This window comes from Tamandua tetradactyla, chromosome 1 (genome assembly GCF_023851605.1).
Source record: "Tamandua tetradactyla isolate mTamTet1 chromosome 1, mTamTet1.pri, whole genome shotgun sequence".
Lineage (NCBI taxonomy): Eukaryota > Metazoa > Chordata > Mammalia > Pilosa > Myrmecophagidae > Tamandua > Tamandua tetradactyla.
Window position 1 is genome coordinate 182,116,776 of NC_135327.1, and position 25,606 is coordinate 182,142,381.

Sequence of the window (25,606 nt, forward strand, 5' to 3'; positions counted from 1 at the left end):
CATAAAGTCAGAGATAACAGGTGGAAGCCAATAGCAGGAGAAAGTACATGTCCCACTTCCTGTGTAGAGCATCAACATTTTAATTCTTTACAGATTTTTTAGACGATTTCTACACAGACACTCATACCATATCCCGAAATAATAATTTTGTTTCCTCCTTGTCAATTGTTTAGCATTTGAGATAACTGGCTTGTAGAATCTTGGGAAAATTTATTGATATTGTGATGCCTAGGTCTTAAATATTCCCGGGTTCCATATGCCTCTGTCTAGCCCCTTGAATCCACTTTGTACCAGGACAGGCCCTACTTCCCTCAGCTACTTCTACCCAAAACCTGTGTTTCTCTCTCTCGTTTCACCGTGCTTCTACTTTTTATCCAAATGTGAATTGAACTTTTATGATCTCCTCTGGCTGTTGCTTTTACCTAATTGCTACAATTCTTATCCTAGGTCTACATTGATAGGCAGTTCTGATCAGTCTTCTTACTAACCAGTTTCTTACTAACCAGTCTGCCACCCTTGCCCTCCATCTCCCATTAGATGCCTGAGTTCCACCTCTGTTTTACATGGTGTAGGCCAGAACTTACTATCTTTGAACCATTGCTTATCCTCCTGATACCCCTTAAACAGAGTCACAAACTAAAGTTAACAGCTTACATAGTAGTTTCATACATTCAAGGGGGTGTGAGTGGGGGTGGCAGCACAACTTTTTCCCACCCCAAAGAGTAGTGATATCTTTGAGATTTACTACTTGACGTCTTTTAGGATAATTCCCTATGATATTTAAGATTATGGGCACGGTGTTCATACTAGTCTATCTAGACGGTATCAATAGCATCAAGGATACAGGAATGGAAAGCTGACACTAAAAATAAATATAAACAAAACAAAACACCTCCTAGTTCTACATAACAGGAGACGGTCAAGTAAAATACATACTCTCTGGCCTTCACAAGGAGGGGTACTGTGGGGGAAAAAAAAGGGCAAATATCCATGAGCTATACCTTGCCTGTCCTAAGAAATGCAAGCCACATCCTTGCCTCTTTCCTCCTTGCAGCAAAAAGGTGTTTTCCTGGCTATCAATAACTCTCCCATGTGACCTAGCTAAATGAAAAATGATAGCAAGTGAGTAAACTGTCAAGCCATCAAAACATATTTAAGAAGATTTCTGGACACTTCTGTTTTTAAAAGGGGAGAAACAGATTAAACAACATACATCACTCAACACCAGCTATGGACAAAAACTGGAAATGCAAATATACCATATTTCATTTTTTAGAATAAATAATTATTTGGTTTCTGACATAAGATAGACCCATGAGAAACTGACAGGTTCAAATTTCATACATTTTATTTCACTCAAGATGTTTACCCTGTTTTCTCCAAACATTGCTAGGTAAGTTTTAGTGATATATCTAAACTTAATAAACTTATGGAAGCCTCATCAAGCTATTTCCCAGCTTAAAATCCTTCAGTAGCTTCTAATGTTCTTAGGGTAAATTTTAAATTCTATATTATACAGCCATATCTTGCACCACTAGTCTCTTATGCTCTACACATGACTACTATGCAGGTAAATCTTCTTATACATCTTTCCTCAGAAACACATCTTCAGCCAGGTTAGGTGGCCACAGGTCCTGTACTTCTCCACAGTAGCAGCACATTTGCAATCATTTAATTAATTATGTGAAATAATTTATTTGGGGCCATGTCTAACTTGTTCATTACTGTGTCCCGAACACTGAACACAAAGAAGGCACACAAAAATATGAGTCGACTGACTTAACTCTTTGTGTTTTGGGGTGCTTTGGTTGAGACCAGACCTTGCGTTTTTTTGAACTGCTCAGCTTTAATCTTTTATATTCTATTCTCTCACCACACCAATTTGGGGAAGGGGAACTTGGAGTATTAAAAGGCATTTCTCAGATATCATGTCATTTTATCTTTATCTACATAAGCATGCATCTCTAACCAATAAGGACTTTTTTAACATAATCTCCATGTCATTATTATACAAAATGGAATTAATACTCTTTCCTTAATATTACTAGTAAGCCATCCATATTCAAATTTTCCTGATTGTCTCAGAAATGTCTTCTTACAGTTGGTTTGTTCCAGTCAGGATCCAAACAAGGCCCACACATTGCATTTGGTTATTCTATGTCTTACGTTCCTTTTAATAACTGTCCTTCCTTTTTTTCTCTTTGTCATTGATCTTGTGGAGAAAACATCAACCCTAAAAATTGTGAAACACTTAAAATAACCCTCTATAGTAGTGTTGTCTAATAAAAACTTCTGTGATTGAATAAATGTTTTATAACTGCACTGTCCAATACCATAACCACTAACCACATGTGGCTATTGAGCACTTGAAATGTGGGTAGTGCAACTGAGGAAGTAAAGTTTTAATTTTATTGAATTTTAGTTAATTTACACTTAAATAGCTTCATGTGGCTAGTGGACACTGTATTGAGGCCACAGCTTTATTATATCAATTCCATGAGACCAGGATACAGAAAAATTTGCATCCCCAGAACCTAGAATAATGTCTGGCATAAAGTAAAGGTTCGATAAAAATTTAATGAATGAATGTAACAGAAGTGATGGGGGAGATGTTTACCAGCAAGTGGCTTTTGCTTTTACAGGGAGAGCTTTCAAGTCACCAATTGGGTAAATAATTTTTTGTATAAGGAAAAAATTACTAGGATGGATTCTTTACTTATACAAATGTAAAGTATCCAGAGTTCTTGGGGGAAAATCTTGAAGACCCTAACAACTTGACTTTAGATACAAAATGTTCCGGTTTGGTGCTAGGTTCGGTTGACTATTAGACTTCTTGCTTTTTGGGGATGTAAGAATTAAGTTCATTTTAAAACTGTGATGAAGTATTACTTTGTTCCCTAAAGAGGAAGAGTTCTTTGTTTACTGCCTTTTGTCTGTTTTAAGTGGTGTATGTAGGAGTTTAGGAGCAAAGAGGAAAAGCTGAAGATTTTATGTGTGGGCAGACCTCGGGCCACAGGACACAGCAGGAATGAGATGGGAAGAGGTCTGTTTTCCCTGTCTTTGATTAGAATCCTTTGTAGCAACAGGAGGCTACTTCTAGTGGTTTCACATGCCATACCAGGCATGGACATAGGTCGGGAAGAGCTATAGCCAGAACTGGAGGTGAACGTAGACATTATAGTCAACAGATGGAGAAGTTTATGAATACGTGTGAGACGATTTGGACATACTCAGGAAAGAAAACACAAGACAGGAGCAGAGTTAAGGCCCAGCAATTAAGTCAAGAGTCAACTGGACCACTCTCATGTGTGCTTTTAAACTTAATGAGAGTTTATTTTCTCCCTATGACTGCAAAAGCCTGGACATGCTGGTTAACAAAAAGTAATTACATATACCTCATAATAGAAGCAAATATAGAATCTGACGACTCTACCGATTAGGCTTATTTATTCTAGAACAAACCTCTTCCATATTTGGTTTCAAAAGGTCCATGATAAGTCCAGTCAAAATTATTTTCACAGATATACTTCAGGTGGTGGCGGTGTGTTGCATAAAACAGAAGTTTCTCATTGCTCATCTTCATCTTCAATCTTTTCCTAATATAGGAAATGTGAAACTTAACACTGAGAACATCTCTCCCACTCTGTTAATAACACTAATCACACGTACAGTAGCCCATGACAAACTCTGGGATCTGTCCTGTCACTTCATGTTGAAGAGCGTTCTGAAAACCATTGCTTTTTATTTCTTTGCTTTGTTTATGTTATACTACACAATAAAAAAGTTATAAATAAAGCCACTAATCATACTAAAATCCAATCATAAAATTTTATTTTATCAGATTTCAGAATACAGCTACTAACATTAAGGCAGCAGCTATAACAAATTTATAAAAAACGTTAAATGGTGGACATAAGAAATTGCTGGGTTTTAAAACTGTAAAGCTGAAAGGGAAGCCCAAGTGTACACAATGGGAAAAAAAAAAACACTAGAGATTGAAGAAACTGATCAACATTCAAACAAACCAGTGAATATAAATCTGAAGGAACAGATCTTAACTAATTTTTTCTAACTTGATGTAAGGAAACCAGATAATGTGGCCACCGACCTCTCAAAAGTATTCAAGAGCTTTGGATTCTGGATCTTCTTTATCTTTTCAATCTTGAAGTTTTTCATGGAAGCTTTAAAATGTTCACTTATGTCAGCATATTCTGGTGTTTTTTCACTGATCTCTGACAACTATAAAATTAAAATTAAAATTTACTGTGAAATGGGAAACTTGTTAAGTATGGAATGTTCACATGTGTGGCCCCTCTGCCATGGAGTATTATTGCCAGGCCTCTGATCCTAGATGGGATAAGCTGGTTTAGGGTTTTCACATCTGGCATTCCTATCATGAACTAGATAGGCACTGGATTCAACTAGATGGATCCAGGTTGGTTTAAGGATAACAAAGCATTATACATAAAGAAGGCAAAGGGAGCCTCCCACCCCATCTCCAGTGTGTAGCAAATTCCTTACTTAATACTCCAAAACCAGAGTAGGGGCAAAGGAATTGAAGGTGCCATGGAGCCCAAGCAGAACTGCCTGCATTCACGACTTGAGCATGATATTCCTAAACAGTTAGGAATATTCGTTTTTGCTTTTTTTTTCTCATGAGATACTTTATGTTCGAGGAATATTCTTGCTCCAATCATGCTAGGTGAGGACCAATTTGTTTCACTCCCATGGAAACCTGCTTTATAACTCCAACTAATAGAAAAGTTACTTTTACTCTCTCCCATTTTCTTGTCCTTAAAATAGAGATAATAATAGCTGTCTCGCAATGATGTTGCCAGGATCTGCCCAGATGAGATCATGTGTGGACTCGGTAAACGAGTTACCACGTACAGGTTAACTGTTCTCCGGTAAAGGAGAGTAGCCATGGGATCACAATTTAGATTTCTGCCTTTGAATCTTGATCCAAGAGTTTTGCAGAAGCAATTAATTCATTCAAATACACACTTTTGTAAAATGTATTTTTTCCCACAAACAAGTAAAAACCAAGTACCTCATATTCATTTATGGGCGGGCAGTCCCACTGAGGAGGAAGTTTCGAGGGTAAAGGATCCGGCAGGATCTGCACCGGCTGACTGCTACAAATAAGAAAGAGTAAGAACTTGCTTGGTTCTCTGTGCCATGTGCCCTAATGACTTTCTACCCTTAACTTCTAGCCACTAAGTCAAGGTTTCCTGGAGAAATGCAGGACACGTTTATCTCTGTATTTTTCTTTGGACCACATCCCTGCAATTCCAGGTATGGATGTATCAGTAACAATGCTTTGAAATACGCAATATCTATTCATAAATTTAGTAAATTAACTGTACTTTCCCCATTGATTCAAAACATAAAAGCATTGGTTCTTTTTATATTTCTACTGAATATTCAAAGGTCCCAATGTGTTATCATTAAACAAGTAAGTCTTCCAATTTCTTTGTTAAGTAATAAACATTTAAGCATATTAGGGATACAACAGAAAGAATCAAGCATTTATCTTGCCTTGCCTTTTCTGTATTAATTGTATTTCAGGATAACCATACAAGAGAAAAAAATTCTACTTTATAAACAAATGACAGCTAATCAATGCAGAAAAATTGAGAGAAGTAATGAAATAATAGCTCTCCTTGTCCCCAAAGAAATAATGGATCTAAATAGTAGTTGTCAAAGGCTGTTAAAATCATTATGTGAAGGATCAGATGAGGAGTATTATAATGGAGGGATCAAGCTGAAATGATTTGAATCCAGTCTTCAATCTTAGCATTACTAGAAGTAGGACAGCTAGTTCTTATGTACCTCCTAATAAGATGTGATAGGAAGTACAAAGCGCCACTTGTATAGTATTTATGACTAAAAGAAAACTAAATTTGAATCTAATCAATCATCTAAATCAACCAATTTACAGAAATTACACATCAAAAGACCTCATAAGAATACAATCAGCTACATTTTGAAATGAGGAAATTCTGCAGCTCAAATCACCTACTTTCTTAAAAAGAAAAAGGCATGAAAAAAATAGAGGAAAGTAAGTCGTAATAGATCAAAAGAGGCAAACAAGACACATCAACTAAATGCAATGTGCAATTACTGTTTGAACACTGACTGGAACACACCAACTATAAAAAGTCATTTTTGAGGCAACGGTAAGAAAAGAACATGAACTGGGTATCAGATGATATAAAGGAATTGTTGTTCATTTAGGTGAGTGGGTTAATGGTATTGTATAATGTTTTTTAAAACTCTTTAAGTTTTAGAAACACACCTGAAGTATTTACATTGGAATGATATGATGTCTGGTATTTACTTTAAAATGCTCTGGCAAAAGGAAAAAAACTGAGAGGTGATAGTGAAGATAGATGAAGAAAGAATGGGAAAATACGGACAATCAAAGTCAGGTGATGGGCTGGTGGGAACACAGAGGTATATTATACAATTCTCCCTACTTTTTCTTTTTTTCACATGAGCAGGTTCCGGGAAATGAACCCGGGTCTCTGGCATGGCAGGTGAGAATTCTGCCACTAAGCCACTGTTGCCCGCCCCCTACTTTTTTTATGGATGAAATTTTCTATTAAAAAATCAAATTTAAAAGTGTTTTAAGGAAAATACTCTTTAAAGACCCTTTTATAAAATAAATATTTTTTATAATGAGAAAGATTGCCCCCAATTTATCTGTATTCTGAGCTCACATTTCTATATAAGGTATTGGATTTGCATAGTGTTGAGCAGGCTCAATTACTGTGTTTGAAGATGCCCATGAAGAGTGACGTGCTATAGATGATTTCTCCTCTGACTATTCAAAATAGCATTCACAGTCCTTATTCTACCAGAAAGCAAGTGTATCTCCTCTAGGCTAGTGACAACAGTATTAAAACTGGTTCTTTATGTCACCCACCATGACCTAAGTCTTTTTAGCACAACTATGTACAATGCATTATGCATAATATTTCAAAAGCTTTAAGAGGCTGATAACTGGGGGTGGGGGAATGGTGCTAGGAGAGACATTAATACAAATAACTATATTATGAGATAAAATGCCATATGTACTATAAGGAAAGTACAAGGTGTTAATGGAGGGCAAAGGAGGAGTCACAAGTAGGTTATTATAGGAAAAATGGCATTCCAGCTGAGTCATGAAAGATGTCTGGAGCCATGTGAGAGATGGGAAAGAGTGTCCCCAGAGACGAGAAGAGCAAATGCAAAAGCATGAGGCAACTGTGACATAAGTAAATTATTGAGGCAGAAAAGGTACTGACTACATGAGATATTTGTAAATGCCACAAACCAATTTCTTCTCTTGGAAATATATGTGCACAGAAAAAAAACATCCTGTTTGGAGTCAAAGAAGGCATTCTTGATGGTTCTGCTGTCTGGAAAAGCAACAAAGTAGTCTTTCTAGTTGAAACTACCTAAAAAATATCTCAATTAAAAAGTCAGAATTACAGGTCATATATTTAAAATTCAGTTTTGTTGTTTTAAGGAAGTAGAGTTTAAACAAAATTTTGTCAAGACATGCTGCCAGAATTTTATTGAATAAGAGAGAGAATTTTATTGAATAAAAGACAGCTATGACAATATTACTAGTTTGAATGCAAATAGCACCCTCCATCCTTACCCCACTTTTTCCTCCCCCTTGTTACTAACTGAAACAGCCTCTTGTATTGTCTCTCATCCACCAGAATTAAGCTCCCTGAGGGAATGAACTTTATTCTTCCCTCCTCAAAACCTTACAATATTTTCTACTTTATTAATCTGAACATTAAAAGATTGGAAAGGACCTTAGATAACTAGGCCAATCAGATTCTAAGTCTTCAGATTCTAACACTGGTTCTTGGAAATTTGAAATAAAAAATGGCAAAATTTAGCAATTAGTGAGTAGCAGAAGGTGAAGCTGAAAATGGAAGTTCTGAAGTAAAAAGTCAAGGCCAGTTCCTGCCAGACCTGGCAGCCCTAGCAAAATGACAACAGTGAGGCACACTGGGACGGGAAAAAGGCCTGAAGGAACCATGGCTACGCTGGTGGCCAAGGAGGGCGTGCCCTCTGCCCTCGAGATGAGGAAAGCGAGGTTCATAGAAGACACAAAGGCAACCAGATAAACTGCTGATAGTGTGTACAAGAAGAAGCTGAAGGAAGTCTTCTAAGGCTCATAGCTGGGAACCTGGAATAAAAAATCCAAACCATACTGTTGTAGTGTGGTATGTCCCTGAAAACACTGAAGTCACTTAAAAAGTGATGCTTTTTTAAGGACTTTCGGGGAAGATGGGGAATAGGATAGGCTGAGTTCACTCTCTGCCTATGCCTAGAGAGGTGACAGAAAAATGACTGGGATAGCAGTTCTATAAGTGACCAGGGAGGGCCTTCTACATTATATAGAGAGTTCTTGGATGAAAAAGCAGAGAAATTGAGATGCAAAAAATGGGGTGAGTGTGCTGGGTCATGACTCCACCTGGGGCAAGCAGGTGGTCCACAGGGAAGGGCAGGTCCCGAAGGTACAGGGTGCTCCTACACTCCTGCCTGCCCCCTTAGCTGGCTTGGGAGATCTTCCCTTCCAGCTCCACAGCCAGGTGCTCCGATGGGAAGAAGTCAGCAGACTTGGTTTGTCTGCACACAGAGACCTTCCAGCCAGTGCAAAGTGCCTGCCCCTGACCCCTAAAGCAGGCCGCTGTAGGCACCTGTTTTTTGGCAAAGATTGGGGGCCCTCTTTTTGGGAGGAGGGGGGCGATGTAGAGTGGAGCCGGTCTGACAACTGGCCAGTGAAAGAGACTAGTGGGGTCCTGCTACCACTTCCCTTTTCCCATGGAGGTCTGGAGCCCTTAGGCATGCATGGGTGGAGAGGCACAGCCAAGAAAGTGAGCCAAGCTACACAGCATTGCCAGGGACTTCCAGGTTGGCTAAGGGCAGGGGCAGATGAAATGCTCAGTCCTACAGCGCAAGGTGATTCTAAGCAGGAGTCTGTAGACCACTAGACTTATCAGGTCCACAAACAGATTCTCACCAACAGGTACACTGCTTATCCCCCATCCCCAGGGTTGGCAGCTTTCAGCATGCACCAAGACCAGTGGCCTTGGCTGGAATTGCACCAGGCCTCAATCCTGCTCAGCTGGCTGCCACAGTCTGGAAGAAATGGGCCTGAGGGAAGAGGCATCCGAACAGCGTCATCTGCTGGGACACAGAAAGTGCAGTCTAGTAAACCGCCCATCTGCCTAGCTTTCAACAGATCGGTAAGTAGAATTACAACTCCTGCAGGAGGTCCAGGCCTTGGTTTGGTGGGGAATTGACAAACCAAGAGCAAAGGGAGACCTTCAGCCAAACCCAAGCAAATACAAAGCCTTAGATGAGTGAGGGAAATCAACTTTCAAAGTAATTTTATCAAGATAAGCAAATACCTCAAGGTCAACAGAAAATTACAAAGCACGTGAAGATGTAGGCAGAGATGTCCCAGCCAAATGGCCAAATTAAAACACCAGAGGAGACACAGAATTTGGAACAACTTATCAAAGACATTAAAACAAATCTAAATAAATTCAATGGGTTTTCTAATAACATAATGAATACCAAGAAAACACTAGAAGAGCATAAAGAAGCATTTGAAAGAATATATAGAATGATAGCAGGTATCACAGAGATGAAAGATATTGCAGACAAACTGAAAATATACTAGAGACACACAACAGCAGGTTTGAAGAGGTAGAATAAGCACATTGGAAGACAGGACAACTGAATTCAAAAGCACAAAAGAATGAATTGTAAAAAAGGTGGAAAACTTGGAATTGGATCACAGGTAAATGATGGACAACACAAGGCACAAAAATATAAGAATCATCAGTGTCCCAGAAGGAGAAGAGAAGAGTAAAGGGCTAGGAAGATTGATTGAAGAGATAATGGGGGGAAATTTCCCAAACCTTATAAAAAACATAAATATGCAAATCAAAGAAGCCCAACGACCCCCAAATAGAATAACTCCAGACAGACCCACTCAAGACACATACTAATCAGACTGTCAAATGCTGAAAAGAAACAGAAAGTTCTGAAAGCAGCAAGAGAAAAGCAATTCACCACATACAAAGGAAGCCACATAAGACTAAGTTCAGACTACCCAACAAGCACAATGAAGGCCAGAAGGCAGTGGTATGACAAATTTAAGATAATGAAAGAGAAAGACTTCCACCCAAGAATTCTTTATCCAGCAAAGTTGTCCTTCAAAAAATGAGGGAGAGAGAAGATTTTCACAGACAAGTAAATGCTGAGAGAATCTGTTAACAAGAGACCTACTCTACAAGAAATATTAAAGGGAGTTCTGTCGACTGAAAAAAAAAAGGAGAGAATGGTCTGGAGGAGGGCACAGAATTGAAGAGTATCAGTGAGGGTAACTTAAAGGATATAAAGAGAGAAAGGGAATAGAATATATAGATCTGACAAATAAAAACCAAAGGATAAGATGGTAGATTCAAGAACTGCCCTTACAGTAATAACTTAGAATGTTTAATGGACTAAACTCAAGAATTAAAAGATGCAGATTGGCAAAATGGATTTAAAAATATCCATTTATACACTGCATACAAGAGACTTATCTTAGAGCCAAGGATACTAATAGACTGAATGTGAAAGGATGGAAAAAAGATGTTTTATCCAAGCTCTAACCAAAAGAAAGCAGGAATAGCTATAGTAATACCAGATAAAATAGACTTTGAATGTAAAGACATCACAAGAGACAAAGAAGGGTACTACACATTAATAAAAGGAACAATTCATCAAGAGGAACTAATAGGGTGGGCCATGGTGACTCAGCAGGCAGAGTTCTCACTGCCATGCTGGAGACCCAGGTTTGATTCCCGGTGCCTGCCCATGCAAAAAAAAAAACCAGGAAATAACAATCATAAATGTGTGTGCTCCCAATCAAGGAGCTCCAAAGTACATGAGGCAAACATAGGCAAAAATGTAAGGAGCAACAGACATTTCAACAATAATAGTAGGAGACTTCAATAAACTGCTCTCCTCTACAGATAGAACAACGTAGACCTAACAGACATTATAAATCGATATACCCTAAAACACAAGGATATACAATCTTCTATAGTGCTCATGGAATGTTCTCCAAGATAGAGCATATGCTGGGACATAAAACAAGTCTTAATAAATTTTAAAAGACTGGAATTATTCAAAGCACTTTCTCTGACCACAGTGGAATGAAACTGGAAATCAACACAACCAAAGAACCAGATTTTTCACAAATATATGGAGATTAAATAATACATTCTTACACAAATCAGTAGGTCAAAGAGGAAATTGCAAAAGAAATTGGTAATATCTGGAGATGAATGAAAATAAGAATATAATCTATCAGAACTTATGGGAAGTGGCAAAGGCAGTGCTGAGAGGGAAATTTATTGCCTTAAATGCTTGTATTAAAAATAAGAAAAAGCAAAAATCAAGATTTAACTGCTCAGCTGGAGGAAGGAGAGAAAAAACAGCATACTACTCCTAAAGCAAATAGAAGAAAAAAATAACAAAGATTAAAGCAAAAATAAACGAATTGGAGAACAAAAAAATAGAATCAATAAAACCAAAAGCTGGATCTTTGAGAAAATCAATGCACCCCTAACTAGGCTGACAAATTAAAAAAGAGAGAGGATACAAATAAACAAAATCAGAAATGAGAGGGGGGTTGTTACCATGGATCTTGAAGAATAAAAAAAAAAATCATGAGGATACTATGAACAAACATATGCCAACAAACTAGACAATTTAGATGAAATGGGCAAATTCCTAGAAACATGTGAACAACCTAAACTCACTTGAGAAAAAATAGAAGATCCCAACAAACCAATCACAAGTAAAGATACTCAATCAGTCAACATAAATCTTCCTATAGTGAAAAAAAATCACTGGGCCAGATGGCTTCACAGGGGAATTTTACCAAACATTCCAAAAAGAACACCACCAATCCTGCTCAAACTCTTCTAAAAATATGAGAAAACAGGAACACTCTCAAACTCGTTTTATGAAACTAACATTACTCTAATACCAAAACTGGATAAAGATGCTACAAGAAAGGAAAACTACAAGCCAATCTCCCTAATGAATACAGATGCAAAAATTCTCAAGAAAATACTTGGAAATCGAGTCCAACAATACATTAAAAGAATTATACACCACGACCAACTGGGGCTTATACCTGGTTGGTGGTTCAACACACAAAAAAATCAATCAGTGTAATTCAACGCATTAATTCATTAATTAATTGAAAAGGAAAAATCACATGATCATTTTGATTGATGCTGAAAAAGCATTAAACAAAATTCAGCTTCCTTTTCTCTTTTATTTTATTTTTACTGTGAAATGTATACATAAAAAAGCAATACATTTCAAAGCACATTTTAACAAGTAGTTACAGAACAGTTTTCAGAGTTTGGTATGGGTTACAGTTTCACAATTTCAGGTACTTCCTTCTAGCTATTCCAAGACACTGCAGACTAAAAGAAATATGTATATAATGATTCAGTAGTATACTCATGTCCTAAATCCTATCTTCTCTGTTATAGCTCCTCCTTTGCCTTTGATCCTTCTGCCAACCCCTAGGAGTATCTGGGCTATGCCCATTCTAAATTTTTCATGTTGAAAAGGCATGTCAACAATATGGGATAGGGAAATGGAATTAGCTGATGTTCTTAGACGGGTTGGCCCCTGTGTGTTTCAGGACTTAACAGGCTTGGAACCATGTGGATGTTGTAGGTTTCTGAAAAGTAATCTGAGTTTGTACAACTTTTGTCAGATCTAAGATAGAGCCCTAGGTGTTCTTTAAGGTTAACAGGAATTGTTTGTTGGAGTTTGGCAAACCATGGCAATTGCTTGCCTAAGAGTAGCCTCGAGAATAGCCTCTCAACTTTATTTCAACTCTCTTAGCCACTGATATCTTATTTTATTTATTTTGGTGCATGGTCCAGGTGATACCTTATTTTGTTACATTTCTTTTCTCCATTTTCATCAGGATGCTGTTGTCGTTCACACAGTGCCAGGACCAGGCTCATCATCCCTGGGAGTCATGCCCCACATTGCCAGGGAGACTCACATACCTGGACATCATGTCCCACATGGGGGGTGGGTAATGATTTTACTTGCAGAGTAAGGAGGTGAAAAGACATTCCGTGCTCATCAATAGGAAGGTTAAATGTTGTTAAGATGTCAATTATACCCAAATTGATCTACAGATTCAATGTAATACCAATAAAAATTCCAACAAAATACTTTAAAGACTTGGAACAGCTAGTTACCAAATTTTTTGGAAGGGAAATAGACCTCAAATAGCCCAAAATATCCTAAAACAGAAGAACAAAGGAGGAGGACTTAGACTTCCTGATTTTAAAGTTTTTTATAAAGCCACAGTGGTCAAAACAGCATGGTACTGCCATAAAGTTAGACTTACTGATCGATGGAACTGAATTGAGAGTGTGAAGATAGACCACCAAATCTATGGTCAATTGATCTTCAACATGGCCACCAAATCCACTGAACGGGGACAGAATAGTCTTTTCAATAAATGGGCATGGAAGAACTGGATATCAATAGTCAAAAGAATGAAAGAGGACCCCTACCTTACACGCTATACAAAAATTAACTCTAAGTGATCAAAGACCTAAATATTAAGAGCCAGTACTATAAAACTCCTAATATAGGGAAAATATAGGGAAACATCTTCAAGACTTAGTAGTAGGAGGTAGATTCCTAAACTGTATACCCAAAGTACAAACAATTTAAGAAAAAAAATAAATAGGAATTCCCCAAAATCAAATGCTTCTGAAGGTATTTGCTACAGCAAGGCAATTACTAAAAAATAAAAAAGATATAACTAAAAGATGATAGATCTGGAGTTCATCATACTAATCTTTCTACTTTTATATGTTTGGAATTTTCCATAATAAAAAATAGTTGCAGAAAATGCAAAAAAAAAAAATCAAATGCTTCTGTGTCTCAAAAGACTGTCAAAAAGGTAAAGAGAAAGCTAACTCAAGGGGAGAAAATATTTGGAAACCACATTATCAGATAAGAGCTTGATATCCAGTATATATAAAGAAATCATACAACTCAACAACAAAAGAACAACCCAATTATAAAATGGGCAAAAGATATGAATAGACATTTTTCTGAAGTGTAAATACCAATGGCTAAAAAACACATGAAGAGATGTTCATCTTCATTAGCTGTAAGGGAAATGCAAATCAAAACTACAATGAGATATCATTTCACCCTATAAGAATAGCTGCTATTAAACAAACAGGAAACTATCAATGTTGGAGAGGATGTGGAAAAATTTCGACACTTATTCACTGTTGGTCGGAATGTATAATGGCACAGCCATGTGGAAGACAGTTTGGCAGTTCCTCAGAAAACTAAATATTGAGTTGCTCCATGACCTGGCAATATCAATACCTGGTATCTAGCCAGAAGAGCTGAAAACAGTGACACAAACAGACATTTACACACCAATATTCATAGCGGCATTATTCACAATTGGCAGAAAATGGAAACAATGGAAGTGCCCATCAACAGATGAGTGGATGAACAAAATGTGGTACAAAATGAGGTCGTGAAGCACATGACAACATGGATGAAACTTGAGGACATAATGCTGAATGACATAAGCCAAACACAAAAGGATAGATACTGTAGGATTTTGCTAATATGACCCTGATTTTCGCTAATAAGGTAAACTGAAAGTCTTACAATGTAGAATACAGGGGACCTAGAGACACACAGAAGCTAGAGATGGGTGAATAGTTACCTACTGAGATTGAACTGAAATGTAAGGGAATGGATACAAGTGATGGTAGTTCATTAATAGGCTTATGAGTAATATTGTCATATTGAAGGTGAATATGATTGAAAGGGGTTAGAGCCATGTATCTCACCGATTAACAGTACAAATATAAGTTCTTTCATGAACTACCTCAAAAGTTTGACTCTTGTACAAAGAGTCAATAATAGAGGGGTTCAGGGGGGAGACTACTGTTGCATACAATGGTCTATAGTTAACAGGAAGACATCACCAGGACCACAGCCAATCTAGGGGTAAAGAAAACAAGGGTGGGGGAGGGACAAGAGTTAAGGGGAGTTTGGGATTTTCTCTTTGGTGAGGTTGTGTTTATCTGTTATTTTTATCGTTGGAGCAGTGACAATGGTCTGAAATTGAGAGTTGTGATGATGATTGTACAGCTAAGTGATGTTACTGAGATATGGAGTGTTTATTTTGGACATTATCCACGATGCCCAATGGATGGAGGTGGTTAGAGTACCACCTACATAGAGAGAGAGGATTTCCAAGTCTGCTAATAGGAGGGGAGTTAAAATAACAACAGCAGTAGCAAATATCCTGATGTACTAGCCACTATTCTGGGTGCTTTGCAAATATGAAGTGCAATCGCCTTGAGGAAGGTGGAATTGTTAAGCCCATTCTATAGACGAGGAGCTGCAGAGTGATTCATCTGACAAATCCACCCAGCAATGAGTAGCACAGCAGAATGTGAACCCAGGCAATCTAGATCCAGAGCCTGGTCTGTTTATCTGGTCACAGACAAGAGCCTGTGACCCAGGCTGCTCACATTCTAAAGGAGAATTGGAATCAGTTCCCATTCTGGAGGGCCTGATGTACTTCAGTTCCCATTCTTGGATTATTGGGAGAGGGAGACAAGACTTGGATTCTTGTTTTCCTTATTACCCCGTATTTATTACCCATTTAGTAACTTCCCTTTTCATCAAATACCTTGAATTCTTGTAACCCCAAGAGCCTAATGAGAACACCTTGAATTTACATCTGCCTTGAGGTCTGTTTTATATAACTACACATCACCCAGGGAAAAAAAATCCAACTCAAAAAATGTTGGTGAACAATGTAGGTTTTACTGAGGTTTTCATGAGCAGACAGAGGAGAATTACATTGAACCCCCCACAGCAAAACTTATTAAAAATTCCCCTTTCATAACTTTATCCTTCCTCAAAGCCCTTGCTCAGACAACTACCTCATACCTTCTCTCTCCAATATCTCCTTTTCAGTCACCACCTGTTCCACCTCCTCTATAAATCCACTCAGCAAAACTAAAGACACAAGCTATAAAAAGGAATGAAGTTTTGTTACATGTGACAACATGGATGAACCTTGAAGACATCATGTTAAGTAAAATAAGCCAGACACAAAAGGATACATCATCTCACTAATACGAAATAACTAGAATAAATAAATTCATAGGGTCATAAACTAGAATACAGGCTACCTACAGAATGCAGAATTATTGCTTAATTGGTACAAAATTTCTTTTTGGGATGATGGAAAAGTTTTATAATGATTGGTAGTGAAGGTAGCACAACATTGTGAATATAATTAACACACCGCTGAATTATATATTTGAATGTTGTTAAAAGGCGAAATTTTAGGTTGCATATGTTACCAAAATTAAAAATTTTTAAAAACCATAGGAGTGTACAGCACAAACAGTAAGTCCTAATGTAAACTATAGACTAGTGAAATACAATTATAACATTCTTTTATCAATTGTAACAAAGGTACCCCATTAATGCAAAATGTTAATAATGGGGGGGCGTAATATGGAAGCTCTGTATTTTTTGCATGATTTTTGTATAAACTTACTCCTCTAATAAAAAAACTAAAGATATATAAAAGTATCCACAGCAAAACAAAAACCTAGTAACCATGCATTCTATTCTTTCTTAGGCATACCCCATTAATTAATCCAGCCATTTACAACTGATGAAGGCAGGAGCCAGAATTTTTAAGAGATTAGCCCAAGCCCCGCTGAATTAGAGGGAAAGACAGTTTTCCTGGTCTAGTATGCTTTCAATTCACCATGCTGCTTTAATAAACTCCTAATTTCATAGATAACACAAAAGAAAATTGTCATGTAATACAAGCAGAAACTTTTCAAGAAAACAGAGTCCAGATTCACAAGTGATTTGATGAGACCAGTGCTTGAACATCTCAACATCTGCCAGCAAGTGGTGCATCAGAACACTTACTCTGGCCTTTTTTTAATCTGTTCCACATCCTCAGCAGATACAAATTTTGGCCTTCTGATGACATCCTTTTGAGTCTTGGAACCTATGTTTGTCTGAATCATCCCTTGAGACAGAAAAAATAAAATAAACAAAAATTATTCCTAGAAAATGACTTCTTGTTATTTTTCAGGGGCTACTAATGCCACAAATATTCATGACTGAACTGTATATGTATGAAGAGAGAAAATAATTTTATATGGTGATTTTCCATTGTGTCCTTCAGTGGCCTTAGTTATAAGACTCAAAAGGCAAAGAGGTAGATGAGTATTCAGGAATTAATCTAACCTTCAAATCAAAGTCAGGTGGTAAAAGAGAGAGCTAGGACAGGGACATAGCAAGAGATCATCCATTTAAGCTCCCCTGAAATTCAAGAATCAGTGATTATGGGTTGGAATGTGGTAGCTATATCCTGACTCTGTCCAGTGGCAAGTGTGAAAAGTCATTTCATTTTGTGCATGTTGTAGACCCAAGTTTAAACTGCAATCAAAACGAACTGTTTAAAAAGTAAATCATCATACATTGCTGGTGAGAGTATAAAATGGTATAACCAAATGGAAAACAGTTTGGCAGTTTCTCATAAAGGTAAATATACTTACTCTGTAGTCCAGCAATCCCACCCCCATGTATTTATTCAAGACAAATGAAACCTTATGCCCACACAAAGATCTGTATATGAATGTTCATAGCAGCTTTATTGTAATGGCCCCAAAGTGGAAACAACCCACATGTCCATCAACAAGTAAATGTGTATAAACAAATTATGGTATATTCTTATGTGGAATATTACTCAGCAACAAAAAGAAAAGAAATACTATACATATAACAACACAGATGACTCAAAAAAATATTATTCTGAGTGAAAGAAGTCAGCCACATGCAAAGTACATACTGCGCAAGTCTATTTATAATTCAACAGGTAATTCAAGAATAGGTAAAACTAATCTATAGTAACAGCAAGTAAATCAGTGATTGCCTGCAATGCTAAGGAAGGATGTGGGTGTGGGCGGGAAAGGGACAGACTGATTGCAAAGGAGCATGAGGAAACTTTTTGAATTGATGGGAAAGTTTTATATCTTGATTAGGGTAGTGGTTACATGCATTTGCCAACACTCATCAATCCATTCAATTAGAATGGATGCATTTTACTGTAGTAAATTATGCCTCAATAAAGTTGATTTAAAACAAAACAACAGGTGGTTCAGTGGCAGAATGCTTGCCTTACATACAGAGACTCGGGCTCGATTCCAAGACCATGCACTGCCCCCCCCCCCCCAAAAAAAAACAAAGAATTAATCAAAGTGTGCCACAACTCTGCTAAAAACCTTCCTATGACTTCCATCTAATAAATTACACGTTTCTGTCTCTGCCCTCATCTCCACAGACCTTCTTACTCTTCTTTGAGACCTCGTGTGTCTGTATTTTACAGCCTTAAGTTTAGCTATTCCTTAGAGTGGTCTCCATCCCATGTCCATAGCTGGCTCCCTTCAATTCAAGGGTTCTTCCTCTGCCAATTCCTCCCTTCGCCCATTGCTTCATCACATTGCTTTATTTCCTCCATAGCTCTTATCACTTTCTGAAATTGCCTTATTTGCATACTTGCTTATTGTCTATTACCACCCTCCTGAATCTGGAGAACAAGTTCACCACTGTTATCACCAGCCTCTAGATTAGTGCCTGGCACACAGCTGGCACTCAGATATTAGTTTAATGAATGAGAAGATACATTTATCATCTAGATCAGAAAGAGAAAAATTTTTCTGGAACCCTGCAAAATGCCCTGAACTGGTTTCTGTGAACCAAGTGAACTGTCAAACTGCTCTCAATTCAGGAACAAGATGCATCACTTCTCATCTTTCTTCTAAATTATAAAAGTAATTTAATACCACCAAAGAGAAAAATCTTTAATGTAAAATTTTTAATTCTACCACCCAATATAATATTTTTATTTTTCTTTACTGCTTTCTAGGCTTGGTCCACATGCATGCATTACTGAAATTACAGTGCACATTAAAAAAGCTTCTTAAACCCTTTTAATTTTAAATATAACATACAAACAAAAAATGTTTGAGGTTCTACCTTTTTCATTTAACAATAGCATATTATGCATTTGCTAATAGTTTTCATAATTATAGTTTTAACAACTGCCCAATTTTCCAATGAAATTTCAATTCTCTAATATATTTGGTCACTACCTACTGGTACACAAGTTGTTCCTATTTTTTAATACTATAGATAAGCCTTCAGTAAATATCTTCATGCCTATGAGGTTTTTTTTCTTCTGGCGAATTATTTCCTTAGAAAAATTTCTGAGAGAATGAGAAAGCAGGCATATTTTTAAAACCCTTGATATGTATTGCCAGGCTACTTTCCAAAATGAAAATAGTTGATATAACGGTTTTTGAAAGCCATGTTACTTAAGACCCACTTATTAATATGGGACTCAAATCTTACATACAACCTGGGACTGGTAAGACCTGAGAAGGTCCTTTTCCATCTCTTATCAAAGTACTTGCAGCAGGGCTGGTCCTAAAAGGGAATGTATCTGACTATATACAGGGAATGTTCCAAGGGTTAGATTGATAAGACAATACATTCAGAGGGTGAGCAGTTCTGCTCTGCTTTTTGGCTGAAGATAGCAGACAGAATGTTAGAAGCTAACCTGAGCCTTTGGGATCTTTCCAAGGCTGCTCAAATAAATATGATAGGAGGCAAAGTGCTTTAGTCAATGTGATAACTAAACTCAGATGATGAAGCCTAAAACTAAACTCAGATGATGAAGCTTAAAAGAAACAGCAAGATTTTAAAACTCTGAAGGCACCTGTTTTGGTTTGTTAAAGCTGCCAGAATGCAATATAACAGAAATGGAACATCTTTTATAGGGAATTTATTAAGTTGAAAGTTCACAATTTTAAGGCCACAAAAAATGTACAAACTAAGGCATCCAGGGATAGATACCTTGACTCAAGAAAGGGCCAATGACATTCAGAGTTCCTCTGTCAGCAGGGAAGACATATAGCAACATCTACTAGCCTTCTGTCCTGGCTTCTTCAAAGGGCTTCCCTAGGGCATTTTCCTTCTGCATCTTCAAAGGTCTCTGACTGTGTGGGCTCTGAAGCGCTTTCCAAAATAGTTTCCTCTTAAAGGTACTCTAGTAAGTGACCCACATTGAATGGGTGGACACACCTAATCAAAAGGTCCTAATCAAAAGGATTCTGGTAAGCAACCCACAATTGGGTGAGTCACATCTCCATGGAAACAACTTAGTCAAAAGATCCCACCCAATAGAACTGAATGAGGATTAAAGAACCGGGCTTTTCCTGGGTACACAGCAGTTTCAAACTGACACAACACCCAAAGGCCCAAGGCCTCTACTGCGGTCATCAGCATCTGAAAATTCTTTCTCACCTTGGAAGCAGCCCACTCAGAATCAGAGACTTGGATGGTACAGGTGGAAGTACCCCTGCAGACCACTTAGTCTATTTGCCTCTATAGATGAGGAAACTGGAAGGTGAGGTCTAAAGAGGCCAAGGTAGCACAGCAAGTGTGGGTCCTAGCCCCTGGCTTCCACTAGACCGCTCACTGCTAAAAATCACCATGGAGAAGGCGAACAGCCTGCCTTGACTCTGGCACAGCACACACAGCCATTCGGCTCTGACTCCCATATATCTACACCACATGCCAGACTTGAAAGACACTCACCATTGTCAAACACAAAAACTTACCTTGGAAACTCAGTTCGTACTTCTGTGAACCCACGTGAAATGATATAATTCCCCTTGGACAGGACAGAAACCAAGACTCCAGGTATGAAGAGCTGATGTTCGAACTTTTCTAATTAAAAAAAAAAGGTAAAGACTTCAGGGCAGGCTTTGAAGAAACCTCTTATCTTACAAAACTTATTTTATGTTGCTGCTTGCTGCAGTATGCCTTGAAATTATTGCTTTTTTCTTTCTTTTCTTTGTACATATATTTATGCTATATTTTACAACAACAAAAAAGGTTAAAAAAAACTATAGGCAGTTATAGTAATATTATAATAAAATAAATTCCCGAAATTAAAAAAAAAAATTTATTTTAGTCGTAGTATTTGAACAGGAGGAGTGCATCTTTCCAGCCAAACCAGATCGGAAGTGCTTCCAGGTCAGAGTCACGTCACAGCCTTTTGCAGTCCTTTCCATCACAGTGTCTAGGAGGGCACTGACTACGCTGAAGAAACAGACTATATGTACAATGGCTGCCTAAAAATGAAAGGTTTTTGCAATCGTCTGTTTACACCTCCCATATATATAAGTCAAGTGTACAAAGCAACTTGAATGCCTTCTCCAGTAAAAATGCATCTGTAACAGAATACAACACTTCACTCCTGCATGAAGTATATCCTCGTGGGTTCCTTTATCCAGTTGCATGAGGAGAAACACAGTTTAGTAGCAAAAGCAAGCAAAAGTGGACCATCTGTTTCTCATCTAAGCTCCAACAGGTATATTGCTATTCACATATATATATATATTTATAAAATATAAATATATAACCTTATTTTTTCCTTTCTTGTGAACCAGAGTAAGTAAATAAAATCGCCCAAGCCTCCTGTCAGTCAACAACACTGAGAAACCACCTGAATTTGCCACTGATCAGAGCTATGATGAAAGGAATACCAAAAAAAAGTCAATATATAATGTCTCATCTCAGGGCATATGAGAAAGTTCAAATATCAGAATGGGTGGGTAAAAGGGAAGTGTTGATTCTATTCAGAGACAGGCTTGGCCACAGTTCCACTGTCCCCACCCTTAGGAAGGGTGGCCGAGCAGGGCAGACTGGATGACCCCTAATAGTGGGGGTTCCCAACATTTAATGGTGATCTAGAATGAGGAGCTAGTGACAGCAAAGCCTTGCTGGCAGCCAATGGTGGGGTGTGGCTCACAATCCTTTAAAGGACATTCTTTTAGGTACACTCACCTTCTTTTCTTCTCCCCCAACAAAAGCGTCTGCTGGATGAAAGGGTGAGGGCACCAAAATGAATGCATCCTCTCTCCATGAGTAGCCAGGTAGGCCTCGGACATTTTAAAAATAGTTGTCTTTCTAAGTTGGTAAGTTTAAACAAGAGCCTTCCATGAGCAAAAATGGTACTCACATCTTCACCATATTGGTTCCAATTGTTAGATTCATCCCTCCAATACCATATCCATTCTGTGGAAAACATGGCATTGGTCGGCTTTATCACAGATGAACGAGTGGAGATACGTCGCAGGGGATTAGCATCACAAGTCATTTTCTGGAAATTGATGTTATGATTTCTTATAGACAAGCTGAGAGAGAAAAGTCTAAAATTAGCAAAATGCTATATTGACCTCTGTTTTCTACAATCTGGCCTTCTCCGAAGAAAGCAGAGAATTAAAATGTTAGAACTGAAAGGGATTTTAAGATTTTATTCTAAAACTCTAGATCTCACATACAAACGAAAAAACAAAAAAACAGAAAGGTAAAGTAACTTGTCTATGCCACATATTTGATGGTGTCATAAAATAATATTATTCTCTCAAAAAGTATCCAAAATAAAACTGCCCACATATTTCTTTGTAGAGAGAGGGCTGGGTGCCAAAAATATGAAACAATGGATTGGCTCAATGTTAGAAAGTTACAATGTGTTTGCTGCATCTCTATAACTCACAGTAGGTCAGTATTTTTTAATTATTTAAGCATTGAGTTAACTCTAAGACGTTTGCATCAAAGTGTGGTCCAAGACTTACAAAGTCAAAATTATTTTCATAACAACATGAAGAACATTATTTGCCTTCTTCAAACTTTCATTCTCTCACAAGGGCACTGTAATTTTCCAGAGGCTAGATGTGTGATTCCACTACTGATTGAATTCAAGAGCAGATAAGAGAATCCAAGTGTCTTTTATTATACCACATACTAAAGAGATTTATAAACATACAAAATAATGTCACTCTTCTCAACGAATTCATTTTATTTTGGAAAAATACACCCATTTTTCATAAAAATACATTATGTTAACATGTAATAGGGCTTTTTAAATGAATCAATAAATACTTATTTTTTCTCAGTTTTAAATTTAAGATAGCAAATATTGATAGCTATAATCCACACAGACAAAAGCTCTTTGAAGTTCTCAGCACACGTAAAGAGTGTAGAGAGATCCTGAAATTAAAATGTTTGAGAATTGCTGCTCTAAAAAACACTTCTTAGAACAGTGGTTCTCAATGAGGAACAGTTTTGCTCCCCAGAAAACATATGGCAAAACTGAAGACATTTTTGGTTATCATAACTGAGGGATGGTGCTTCCTGGCATCTAATGGGTAGACAGCAGGGATGCTGCCGAACAAACCCCTACAACAAAGAACTTCTGGCCCCAAATGTCCACAGTGTCCAGAAACCCTGCTCTAAGTTCACCTGAGGGGTGAGAGGGGAGAGTGGGACCTAGAAACAAGACAATAACCGATGTCACCCCCTCGCGGCAGAATGCGGCAATGCAGAATCCCCACCCAAAATTCACTGAATTCATATACAACATTTGTTTTTTAATCTCAAAGAATTTCCTTGTAAAACTGGGATACATCTTATACCCTTGCACATCACTGCTAAATATGGTCATTAGTAGTATCAACTCTGACAGAGTAAGGTATCCTCTTAAGATACGTCCAGGACAAAGAAACTAGCAAAAATAAACTCAGAATTTCTCTTAAAAATTTTTTTTAAATAAATAAATAGAGGAAGACAGAAAATGCTAATGTATTCCACACAGAATTCTGCCCAAGAACTACAAGAAATTATTCAAACCATGTTTTAACATTATGGAATTAAGCCAAAGGTTATTTAGTCCTAAATCATTGGGTACTTTTAGTTCTTTGATGAACTGATAGGAATACAAACAGCTTCAGCTCTGCATGTCTCTGAAAGACACACTGACAAATATTGACTAAACAATCATGTTACTGTTTGTTTCCATTGGGTTAGCAAATACTCCCAGAATCCCAGGGATAAGCCAGGCTCTGTACTTCTGCAAATCAGCACGTAACTCAGCAGCACTTGTGACATTCTGATCTCAAGAGTCATCTCAAACTTGAATGGGTTTCTGAAGGAAATTGTTTTATTTTTCCCAGAAGCCTAGCACTGGGCTTTCCTTTCATTAGGTGGATCTTGCAAGCCAAAGTACAGCCACCAACTTACATGCAGTTGTTTGGGTTACAGTAGGCTTCCTCAACCATCTCCATGAGCTTAAGGTCCATCCAGGTGCCGGCAGTTAAGATCTGCCACCGATAGGGCAGATGGAAATGCATTTTCTTGCATGTGCCTACAAAGACAGAGAGAAGGTCTGAGGGCCTGCGCTTGGGAAGGAGTTCTAACTAATTCAGTCAAGTTCACTGCTGACTTTCTTCATGAAGCCCTGCCAGTCCCATCCTGCCACAATAACAACTGAGCAATAGGGAAATAAATAATGGCATATCCATATGACAGTTTGTAGACCATTAAAATGTTTTCAAAGAATGTTAAATAACATAGAGAAATACTCAGGATAACAATAATATATCAGGCTGTAAAAACTGTACATACTTATATTCAAGTTTCCAATTAAAAAAAAATAGAGAAAGCGCGGGCCATCGTGGCTCAGCAGGCAGAGTTCTTGCCTGCCAGGCTGGAAACCCAGGTTCGATTTCTGATGCCTGCCCACACAAAAAAAAAATACAGAGAAAAAAGAATGAAAGGAAATACACCAAACTGTTAGCAAATCATCTCTATGTGACTTTCAAGTTATCTTGTTTGGTAATATATAGAATTCCTAAATTTTCAATATTAAAAATGAGCCACACTAATAATGTATATAAATGTTGTCTGAAAAAGTTGAAGACTTTCAACTGATTTAGAGAACATGGGGTAGAATCCTGCTGTCAGACACAAGGCAAATGAGTCACAGACCACCAAGAGAGCAATCTAGAGACAAACAAATGAAACCAGAGATAATGTCTACGCCCAGGACAGAGAGCAACAGCAAAAAGCGGTATAAGAATGAGAGGACAGCGATGTATCCAATGCACAGTCCCATGGGAAACACTTCTCCAGGAGGCCTGGCGCGAGGGGATAGTGAACAGGTGTGGCAACCTGACCGAAATGACACCCAGACCCGTGGAACACAGGTTTCTTCAGGACAGGTGTGAAGAGCATCTTCAAAGAGCCCACTGGGCCAGAAGAGAGACTATGCCTAAATAATGACAGGAAATGAACCTTTAAAAGATGTCCACTAGAATATTCTGGGTTTGTTTGGTGGATTTGTTTGTCTGTTTTGTTCTTAGCATATGAAAAGTTGGGTCCCTGATTAAAAGTAAAATGTTTCACCTAAGACTGAATGGCAACGGAGAAAGTCTAATATTATGCAGTGGTAAAGAACACAGGCTGGCTGGCAGTTTAGGGTCAAAACCTAAACTGCAGGTGAGGTAGGTGAGGCCTTAATCTTTCTGTACCCCAGTTTCCACATCTGTGAAACAGAGTAACA

The 25,606-nt window shown here is 37.8% G+C and overlaps 1 protein-coding gene across 5 annotated transcripts in view; it reads right to left on the reverse strand.

Annotated features, from left to right (window-relative positions):
* ZC3HAV1 (zinc finger CCCH-type containing, antiviral 1) overlaps positions 1-25,606 on the reverse strand; it is a 62,966-nt gene that overhangs the window by 13,535 nt on the left and 23,825 nt on the right. For 2 of the 5 annotated variants that reach the window (XM_077144392.1, XM_077144502.1), the window contains exons 6-12: positions 24,286-24,409; positions 22,226-22,400; positions 20,820-20,928; positions 17,059-17,161; positions 5,051-5,135; positions 4,109-4,239; positions 3,463-3,596 (exon numbers count right to left, since the gene is read on the reverse strand). In XM_077144392.1, coding sequence (XP_077000507.1) covers positions 3,463-3,596; positions 4,109-4,239; positions 5,051-5,135; positions 17,059-17,161; positions 20,820-20,928; positions 22,226-22,400; positions 24,286-24,409 — 861 coding nt within the window. The remainder of the gene's footprint in view (positions 1-3,462; positions 3,597-4,108; positions 4,240-5,050; positions 5,136-17,058; positions 17,162-20,819; positions 20,929-22,225; positions 22,401-24,285; positions 24,410-25,606) is intronic. The other 3 variants (XM_077144434.1, XM_077144646.1, XM_077144580.1) reach the window with 3 other exon arrangements.